The following is a 10,595-nucleotide window of genomic DNA, read 5'->3' on the forward strand; positions in this document are numbered from 1 at the left end:
TACAACGACGCGTTGGCCTACCACAACGAGGAGGCCAAGGACGACAGCGACGACTACGTCGTCTGAATTTTCCGGGAATGGCGAGATGGCCATGACGGAGGGCCGGGAGTTCGAGTACCCGGCGACGATGACGGACGATGAGATCGCTAGGCTCGGTGTCATCGTCTTGGAGGTGGACCGACCGCCGCGGCCGCTCATCTGCCCCGGTACGCCACTGCCATCATGCCACTGGGTCTCACGGAGGAAGAGGCCTTACGACGGGCGCTCGAGGACTCGACCCCGCAACCGGTGCAACCGCCGCCTCCACCTCCGCCGTATAACCCGTGGTCGGCTCCACCGACGTGGGCTGCTCCACCTCCACCACCGGCGTGGGCTGCTCAACCTCCACCACCGGTGTGGGCTGCTCAACCGCCACCGCCGGCGTGGGCTGCTCCACCTCCACCATCGCCAGCGGCGCTGGCGTATGTTCCGCCACTTGCCAACTGGCCATGGCCGGTATGCGGAGCTCATCGTGATCGACAGCGACTACGACGACCACTAAGCGCACGCGTTCTTTGATTTTATATTTTAGTTTCCTTTCTTTTACTATGCAAATTACGTTTTTATGTTGAAAAATGCAAAATCAAAAAAATACTCTTGGAGCCACCCGACGCAAACGGGCTCGGGCACACGATCGATTTTTTTAGACCGATGCAAAGGGACGCCGCCTAGCTGGAGATGCCTTAAATGGGCATCGCCCATAGCATATTGGGATAGGCCCACCTGGGTGATTACTAAGCACACGTCACGCCTCCAGTAGCTCGACTCCGACATAGCTTCCGAGCCGCTTCCAATTTGGTCCGGTAATCTACAAAGTTTGGTGTGTTTTCTACTCCGTTTCAAATGTCAATTTGGTCTTGTCGTGTCCTAGGAGACCGAAAAGAAAAAGCTCTAGGCCTAGCTTGCCATGGAGCACGAAGATCTCCTCTGCAGCTTGCTAGAAGAAGGGCGGCCTTCGCCTCCGACCCCAATCCCGGCCGCCGCGGAGGAAGCCGATGCACCGGCGCACGAGAACGATCGTGCTTTCAAGATCGCGTTGAGGGTAAGTACCTGTAAACATCTAGCTAGAGGCATCTCCGTGCTAATTTCAGGCGATCAATGATGTATGCTTTACTTGTGATTCCCTTTGCTTGCAGTGCTTCGGCTGCGTCTCTGGCCTTGCAATGGCGGCTTTTGTGTGCGTGTTCGTGACCAAGCATCCGTGCAGGAACGGGGAAGATGTGGCGTGGGTCGTGTTCTGCGTACTGCTCTGCCTTCTGCCGCCCGCCTTGGCCTTGGCGATGGCAGCAGGCGATAGTCCGCGGAGGGAGAGAACAAGGCCCAACGGCTTCCGAAAGACGCATCGAAACATCCCCACGCTAGCAATCTATGCACCGATGACATGTTGTACTCTATCCATGTAATGAGAGCTACCATATCGTCGATCGGCCTGATTATACAGAGGGCGCTCTTGATGTTGTTTTCCAAAAGTTGACTTCTGTTTTTGAGTTTACACATGCACGTGCACCAAGGACGCTCTCGATCGATGGTACCAAAAATCCAAAATACCCCCTCTCGATCGATGGTACCAAAATACCTCCGCGGTAGGTTAATTCTCCCTTTTCGTCTCAGGAAGTCAGGAGTCAGGAGTGCCCCCAAAGCCCGGTAGCACAAGTTGCTGAATGTTGTATGGACGAAGCAGGCGTAGCATCTCCAACACATACACCATCCCGTCCCGCATGGTCTTTTTCGGTTTTGGTCCAAAAAGTGGCTCGAATAGATGCGCAATTTTAGCTCGCATTGCAAAACGTGATGCAGTTAATCCCATCGTGGCCCACGAACACCGTATATAAACGGGGTTGAGGGGATGGATGCGGCACCCACATCCATTTCCTTCTCTTCCTCCGCCAACCACCGCCACCCCAACTCCGACTAGCGGCGCCTCTGACCGGTACAACCAAATCGTCGCCGTCAGCCATATCCTCTCCCCTCTCTACCTCCTCCCTCGACGATTGGGCCCAATTTGGCATGTGGTAGCCGTAGTAATTCACCGCGCGGTCACCGCTCTGGGTCAGTGAGACCATAGATATGAGCAAATACACCCCTTATGATGGGTACTAGAACCATTTTCATGAGCAAGTATAGGAATCATTAAGATATAAATATCACACATCATAGAAATTAGTTTATTGGTCACCGACATAAACCACTCTACTGCAACTCAAAATATTGGAAAACGGTTTCTATCATTTCGTCCCTTCTAACCCTCATCATTACATCAAAGTGCAAACCCTATGAGTCCATATAGGTGAAGTAATATGCAATCAATGTTTGCATAAAAACATCATAGAACCATATAAAAGATTAAAAACTTGACCAAATACTATTCCCACACCAACACTGACCTTCACAGCGGCATCTCGGAGTTGATGGTATCGTGTGCTTGTCGATCCTTCAGATTGGCGGCTTGGTCTTTCGTATTTCTTCGGATCTGGCGAGATATGTTTCTCGGTGTGTCGTCGGCGTTCATTGTTATCCTACGGCAACGCTAGCGGCCTGACGAGGTGGATACTCTAAAGCAAGGATGTTGGTCCAGGGGTGGTGGATCTGTCTTTATTCATCAACTTAATCGATGGGATGCGGAGGATCTTGGTCCAAGGTAGCACGGGGATGTCCCTCGATCGATGTGCCACATCGACATGGGCCTCGCTGCTTGTAGCAGGCATGCTCAGTGACTCACAAAGCATCGCTGACGATGGTGCTCTTTTGGAACTGGAGGCTCAGCATATCTTCCAACGCGCGTCTAGATGGTGTTGGACTTTGGCAGCGGCCGCTGCCTTCGGTGAGTGCAGGAAACAGTGGGAATAATTTTGTGCAGAGTTTTTAGGACACCTGCTTTCTCATGGTCTGTCAGTTTCCACTTTTTTACTTATGTAATTTGATTTTCTAAAATATGTGGTTGCTAAAAAATACTTTTGAAAAGTAAAACTATATTAAGCTTGAACTTTATAGTTGTTGATGTTTTTCTAAAGATTTGATGGTATTTAATATTGTTTGACTTCTAGAAAAAAGTAATAGGACATTTTTAGAAATGGAGAGCAAAAAAAATCCCAAGCATGGATCGGATCATACTATCAAGTCGATTTCTGACCCTCATTTCTAGCCCTAAGGCCGGGTCGGGTCAGGTTGGCTTCAACTCGGGGAATGGTGAGCTACACCGAAGGCCTGTCGCAATGCTGATCGGAATTTTGTATGTGTTTGGGTGGGCTTAGGCCTAACAATTCGGTTATGCCGGTTTTGGGCCTATATTTTTAACATCGATATTTTTCCAGACTGACTCAAGGTAGTGCGCTTGTACACCGCCCACTGCGGCGCCGAAGGAGACATCGCACCCGCCGCACCATGGTTCGAGGCCCACCATCTTCACAATGTCGTTCTTCTTCTTCTTCCTAGTCTTCTTCCTTATCCTCTTGCTCGACGAGATGCCACTACAACCGATTTTCTCCTCCTGCCCCTCCATCCGCCCGTCCCTTGCCGGCCTAACCGTTGTCTCCCACTCCCTTGTGGTTGTCATCGCCTCGCTGCCACCTTGTTCGGTCCGCCACCCCCAGCCGACCATGCCTCTCAATCTCCCCTTCCTCCGGCGCCGGTGATACCCCGCACCCTTAGCCCTAAGTGTCGCCGGCGAGACCCCGCCCGCATCCGCACCCCTAACAAACCCTAACTTCTTCATCTTCTTCGTTGGCGGCCTCCATCCGACCCAAGGACGGCACACACTCCTACGATAGGTATGCGGCAAGGACATCTGACACTGCAACGGGCGGTGTATAGGATTTACCAGGTATAGTGCTACCACACCTATCGAGAATGCGGTACCTTTGCAAGAAGGCCAGTTGGAAAGTGATTCAGCATTTCAGCCCATGCGTTTTTTTTGGCTGGCTAAGCCTCTTCAATCATGTTGGGCCCATATCTATTAGCCCAATTCCCTTCGTTTCAGTGTTCTTTATTTTTTTGGGGCGGTGTTTCTTTTCGGGTACGTTTTTGGATGATGCCCACAACAGCCCTACCAAAATTGGCAAGCCAATTTTTTGGCGCAGATTTCTGCCGCCGTGGGTTGGCCAAAATTTTGGCTAGAATCTGTGAGAGCAGCAGCAGTGGTCCCATGGGCAGCTAAAATATTGGCAACACACCAAACAAGTGAGAGGAGATTTGGCATGACCAATATTTTGGTAAGGTGAGCTGGGGGCATAAACCAAACAGGCCCTTCGTTCCGAAAGGCATTTCGCCCCGAGGCCGAAGCCACTCGCTGCTCGCGGCCGGCTCTCCTCTCCTTCTGCAGCGAGGAGCGCGGCGAGCCGGCGATCATCCTCCTCCCCTCACCCCTGCGAAGCAGCGCCGGCGCAGACTCAGCGCAGGAGGTAGAGACAGGGCTGTACGCGCAACATCCAGACGGATATTGTTCTCATCCAGACGGATATTGTTCTCCGTGAGCAGCACCGGCGCGCCAGAAGCAGAGTCGGCGAGGGTTTAGGGGAAAGCCGCGGCAGCGAGCGACCTCCTCCGTGCTTGGATTTCTCTGCCGGTCCTCCCCGTCGGGTCCTCCTCCGGGTATCCTCGCCTTCCTCCCCCCTCCCGCCTTCCAGTATCGCATCCCCGTCCCGTAATCCATGAATCCGTCACAGCTCGGGGATTTTCCTTTTAAGGTACGGTGGTTTGACCTAGGTAGGTTGTTCGTCAATTAACCTTGATTGATTGTGCCCGAGGAATGGTGGAGTATTCTACGCATGACAAATTTTTGAAACTCGCATGCTGTTTCAGTTCCCCTCGTATTGTCCGTTGGGGATTTCGCAAGTGCTTGATATATAGTTTCGTGATGTACTGGAATGTTAATTGGGAAAGGATACTGCGAATATGTTTGTTTGCTGGAGTCTGGTTCACATGCAAACCATCATCTGTGTCGAGTTATGATATTCCACCGTACTCTGATCTGACGAGAGCGCATAACTCGAGCCACTGTTTGAAAATAGTACTGGGGATTTGCGATATACTATCATCTAATCACCTGTCGTGAGTCGTGTCATTTAGGACCGTGCTTTGATTGCCGAATCTGTCAATAGAATCTGACTCATGAATCTAACCATCTTATGTTTGCATGATATAGCTTCTAAGCTGTTGATGAATCATTGTTCCAATATTTTCTTATGTTTGGTTGAGCTCAGTATGTTTGTAATGACATCAGTAACATTTTCCTTTGTCTGAATATTCTTCATACTTGTTAATGTTGTAAAGGATTTGCAATATCAATTATCATATTTCCACGAAAATTTGTTTCGCTAAAGTTGATTGGCCAAATTTCAGTTCTATGTGTGGATGGCCTTGGTGTACATGTACAGATGATATTGCTGGTATAGAAAAGCTTGTTCTGTTTTAGAAATTCTAGAACTGTACAGAAAACCAAATGCTGGTTATGTATTGGGATATCTTTGTTCAACTAAACAATGTAACTGCCATACTGGTCAGAAAAAAAAAAGGATCCCGCCTTAAACCCACTACTGATTACAATACTGTTTGCAGTGACAATGCAGGAACAGAACGTGCAGGACCTCTGGAGGGAGGGCAGGGAAAATGACGAGGTGAAATGGGAGAGATTAAGACTGAGGATTAAAGAAGAGGAGGATGCGCTTCATAGGCGTGGGCGGTTTGGAGCTAATTTCTTCAATTGGAGTGACCGCCGGTGTGCAGCGGACAGTGGAGAGGCATGGGCATCTCTGAACGAACCACTTACACCGCAGCAGCCACACATTCCATTGGACACAAACACCCCGGAAGTAGCGACAGTTGGGACTTCAATGCCTGTGGCTCAGCTGGAGGTATGCAGAGCTTTTTGTAATTTTCTTAGATGATTGTTGATATATTGTTCCTAAACTGTTAGTGAGATACGAAGTACTAGTTTTGTGAGGATGGAACGCAAGCAAGCTCTGCACACCTTGCCATTAAAATTGTTGATCATATTTTCCCTAAGTCATCACTTCTGAAACATTTGCCACATGATTTTTTTTTTTGAAAGAGAGCTTAGCTCCATTTGTTATGAGAGACTGAGATGGCTTTCTCCAACCACTGATAATCAAATTAGTGGCAAACCTGGCAGACTTCCATATAGATCAAGTCACAGACTCGGGATTGTTATTAAGATTTAAGGAATTCACCTTATCATAGTACTTTTCCATTGGCACACAGCTCAGAATGGAGCCTATGCAGAAAACTGTAGTAACTTGTGCACAATTTTTATTACATACATCCAGGTACACCCTGAAGGGACTCACTTTACGGCTTCAAGGTCTGAAAGGCCAACGGTTTATGATATCCGGGCTCGTCCTGATTTTTTTGAGAGTATTTCTAAGAGCAAGGACTTCCGAATGGTAAATATAATTCATCTTGACCTATGTTATCATTTTTCTGTGATTTGGAGTATGTGCTCCTAAGTTTCCGTGTAAAGATTTGTATCTTGAGTTGTAGTGAACTATTAAAACTTTCAGTTCTGGTTGCGTCTCTCTCAGTTTACATGTATGTTTACTTCTATAAAATATCAGGCAACACCATTGTTGTTTGCTTGTTTCAAAGTATTGCCGTTAGTACTTCTCTGACAGTCTGACTGCCACTGCTGGTGTGTTTTTCATTGCTGCGAGAAGTTAAACAAAAAAAAAAGGTTTATTTTGCAGTTTGTGGACCAACCAATATCCATATGTTGTATCTTGGTGTTCAGTCATGTCATTACGTTCTTTTGGAGTGTTCATAAGGTGGTGGTATTAGTGTATTACTGCTCTTCATATGATGGATTTTATGGGAATTCATCTACTATGTTTGTTTCAGCTGATAGATGAACATGTTGCTACGTAAGTTTCAGTCTGCTAATAACCTGACCGTCCTTTTTGACTTCTGAAAATGTATTCTCGTGCACAAAAGATAAAAACTAAAGATTGGCAGTCCCTTTTTTTTATTGCAGCATATTCCTCTTGGTAAGTTAATTTTTTATTCCGTGTTACTTTATATATATATATATATATTGCAGTTTTACGAGGTAATTTAAGCTATATTTATCATGCTGATATGCCATGTGGTTTTACGCTCCCCAGTTTCTTTTGCCGCTGATAGAACACATGATTTCTTCTCATATCTTTGATATCTTTATCTTATCTATGAATCTATCTGGGCAGGTGAAAATTGGTGTCCGTGTCCTTACAAGGCAGGGGCAGAATTTCAACAAGAGGGTCTTAGCATCAATCATCCATGAAGTACTCACAGCTGTTGTTGCTGAGTACAATGCTGGTCTGCTATTAGCACACAGAGAGGTAGGGTTCACCCTATGCATTCTATAGGCATGCCCATTATGTTCGGCAGAAGTTATTGTGTGGGGGTGCTTACAATTTTCTGATCCCCCTCCCTCAAATTTCAGGCTCTGGGTAATGAGATTAAGAGGTTACTGATAGACAGGGCAATGAACATGAAAATTTCCCTCGATGATGTGTCCATTACTACCCTTAGTTTACTTTCTGAAGAAGAGAATTCTGAGAAAGCGGAGCAGGACAGCAGCAGCGGAATTATCAGGGCACAGGTATTGCTGATAGCATCTCTAATTGTGGATGGATTCAGCTGCTATCGTGGGACTATTTAGTTATGTTAATCTCATCTAGAGTAATTCGCTACACTGCTCTAAGAAAGCTTCCACTGGCACTATCTATGTGTTTTTTGCACGGTTATCAAGATCAGCCAGTCTTCTTTTCTGGTTCTTTTCTGCTTACAGCTAGAAAAATAGTTACTAGTAAGTTACAGGGTTTCATGATATTTTGTTTGTCTGTGTAATCTATCTACTTGTGATGTTATCTAGTTTCACACTGGAGAAAAATAATTTCTTCAAGTGGTTGAACATGTATGGACAGTACGATCAATTTTGTCCTCTCATTTGGATAGTTAGTATTTTATGATGTTTCTTATATTTGCATATGTTACTATGTTAGTATGTTAGTGTTATTAATACTTCGAACCCTTCTTTAAGTAAATAGCCATTTTACTTATTTATTTTCACTTCCAGCAGGGTGATAACAACTGGGACAAGCTGCAAACATACTTAACCCTTGCTTTAGTCGTCGGGTTGACAATCTTGCTTTCAGTCCAGTCTCTAATGCCTTCTGAATATCTATGCTATATCATTGGTGTATTTGCCACAATATGGATATTCGGAACTATTGCTCTTCTCTGTGGTTTGTTCGGAACTTACAGATACGAGAAGAGCTTTAGCCGTCATGTTGGACGCTTCACGTTCTTGTGTTTTTCAATCTTTGTTCTATATGTCTTCTTCCTCATTTCAAAACCAATTGAACCGCCCACCTCTTCACTCAACCCTCCATCACCGTCAGCACCCTCAGTAATGACAATCGACAGCCGTGCACTATTTTTCCTTGCACTTGGACTTATAGTGCTGGCTGGTCACATCTATTCTTGGGTCATGGTAAACCATTTTTTCTCATCGTGTTCATTATATTTATGGAAGTTTCTTTTACGTTGACATGTTCTTGTTGTTGAAACAAGGTTGTCGTACAGGCTCTGACATATAGGTATGAAGTTGTTGGTGCTCCTTGCTTCTATGCATGATGAGGTTAATATCCTGAATTCCCAATCGTAAGTTCATTTCTTTGGTAGGTGTTGGACTGACACCTGCATCAAATCTGACTGATTGCACAAGGGGGTGAATGGTGCTCTGAGTTGATCTGGCCGGTTTGTTTTCTTTCACTCAGTTACTTCTAGTTACAGTTCTGGTGGATTCTGATTCCCCAATTCATGTTTTATGCGGTGTTTGATTACTTCTTTATTTTGCTTGTATTTTGAGCTTTCACTTGGTTTTAGATCTTGTTAACTGTTAGTTCCATAGTTCGATATGCTTTTGACTGTTAATTTATGTATATGTAGTACTTAATTCAAGAGTATATGTGTTAGTGTTGATTATTTATTTACCTTTATGTCCTGGTTGGATGATTTTTTTTTTTGCCGCACCAGTAATCTATGCACTAGAGAGCCTATCTTCAACTATATCTCCTAAATGTTTATGGGAGGTAAGGACCATTGGTAGAATGGTCACTGACTTACATTGTGGCACATGCATCATTGTGTTGTGTTTATTTAGGAGTTGACATCAGTTGTAGATTCTGTAGTTAGTGTTGAATAAATAATGTGGAATTCTCTGCATTTATTTTGAAAAAAAAGGTTACAGAATTATGTGTTGGCGGTAGACCTTTCAGTTTGCCTAAAAAAGTGCACATTGTAGCTAGTGTCAATTTTAAATGAGCTTCCTTTAGACCTTGATTCCACAACTAGGTAAAATATTGGTAGTTGAATTTGTTAGAATGTTGTAGGAACCTGAAAGTTCTTAATCTCAGGCTCTTAGCCCCTTAGGTGATGTGGAAACTATTATATGCAATCTCCGTGCCATGCTGCCAGAAATGTGAAGCCTGCCAGCTCAATACAATTTCGTTATTTCTGTATAGTATTGCATACTTCCTCAAGTTTTCTTCAAAGTTCACTTGCTAAGTTACTTGAAAGAAACAGAACTACATTTTCTTGGTTATTGTCTTTAATTTTCAGAGGAAACCTTTGCAAGTATATATAACCCTTGCGTTATTATTGCCAGGTTCTCCTTTACAATGTGCTTATTCAGGGGAAGCGTCACATTTATGCTGGGGATAGGATGTGGTGTCTATGTAGCTGTAAAATACGATGATGCAAGAACTTGCGTTTTTGGCACACTAACGAGGCAATTCACGGACTGGTTGTTTCTCCGTGGTTTTTTCATGTCACGATTCCTGGGGAAAGTTTCGTGTAGCTGTAACATGATACTACATATAATTCTGATTCAGAGAGGGTAACCGTGATGAGCATACCATCAACCATGACCGTCTCAGTCTCCAAAACATGTGTAATCTTTTACAACGATACTGCAGTTTGTAGGTTATATGCTGTATATATGACGAGAGGTGAGAATTAAGATGGGTCGATGTTGGTCTAAATTTTTAGAGAGACGAGTGAGACAACTAATAGATGTCCAACCTTGACTGTTGGTATATACACATTGAGCAAGTCACTCCTGTTTTGAGACAATGAGATTCGTGTCATCATATTACGTGGCAACTTATAGTTTTATTTTTGTTTTGCTTAGATAAAACTATAATAAGAGTTTTTAATTTTGCTTAGACAAAGACTATAAGAGTCATTCCATCGATCATCATGTATAGGAACCTCAGTCACCGTAACACAATCCAAGTCGATGATCACCTAGCTAGTGGCATCCAATTTGTTGATCAAGCATCAGGCCGGCCATCCGGAGCTCCAAAGCCCTATTCTGAGAGCACCTCTAGCCGTTTGAGCCCCGCAGGCTGAAATCGGATTGGATGAAAATAGGGCGTGGGCAGTGGCGGAGCCAGAACATCAACCATGTGTAGTCATGTTAAAGTTGTGTAGTCAAATACATGTATTTATATAATTTTTTAATTAGTTTTTACCCATTGTAAGCTTGTATTACCAAAAAA

The 10,595-nt window shown here is 44.8% G+C and overlaps 1 protein-coding gene across 3 annotated transcripts; it reads left to right on the forward strand.

Moving 5' to 3' along the window:
• The first annotated feature begins 4,449 nt into the window (after positions 1-4,449).
• Positions 4,450-10,167, forward strand: LOC124681079. 3 transcript variants are annotated; one of them, XM_047216050.1, is made up of 9 exons: positions 4,450-4,626; positions 5,593-5,888; positions 6,321-6,437; positions 7,233-7,367; positions 7,472-7,630; positions 8,108-8,524; positions 8,605-8,630; positions 8,716-8,790; positions 9,701-10,167. In XM_047216050.1, exons 2-8 carry the CDS (start codon positions 5,598-5,600, stop codon positions 8,747-8,749), a joined length of 1,179 nt encoding a protein of 392 aa, XP_047072006.1. In that variant the 5' UTR covers positions 4,450-4,626; positions 5,593-5,597; the 3' UTR covers positions 8,750-8,790; positions 9,701-10,167. The 3 variants fall into 3 exon arrangements, with proteins under 3 accessions (XP_047072006.1, XP_047072007.1, XP_047072008.1); XM_047216051.1 differs by having other exon boundaries at positions 8,111-8,524; XM_047216052.1 differs by lacking the exon at positions 8,716-8,790 and having other exon boundaries at positions 8,604-8,671.
• The last annotated feature ends 428 nt before the right edge of the window (positions 10,168-10,595 follow it).

The sequence above is a fragment of the Lolium rigidum genome, unplaced genomic scaffold (assembly GCF_022539505.1).
Source record: "Lolium rigidum isolate FL_2022 unplaced genomic scaffold, APGP_CSIRO_Lrig_0.1 contig_33455_1, whole genome shotgun sequence".
Lineage (NCBI taxonomy): Eukaryota > Viridiplantae > Streptophyta > Magnoliopsida > Poales > Poaceae > Lolium > Lolium rigidum.

Bases quoted from the DNA above. Each gene is read 5' to 3' on its own strand.
- LOC124681079 (XM_047216050.1), top strand. From the start codon at position 5,598: ATGCAGGAACAGAACGTGCAGGACCTCTGGAGGGAGGGCAGGGAAAAT. The intron at 7,368-7,471 runs GTAGGGTTCACC...CTCAAATTTCAG, and splicing joins TGCTATTAGCACACAGAGAG to GCTCTGGGTAATGAGATTAA. The intron at 7,631-8,107 runs GTATTGCTGATA...TTTCACTTCCAG, and splicing joins GCGGAATTATCAGGGCACAG to CAGGGTGATAACAACTGGGA.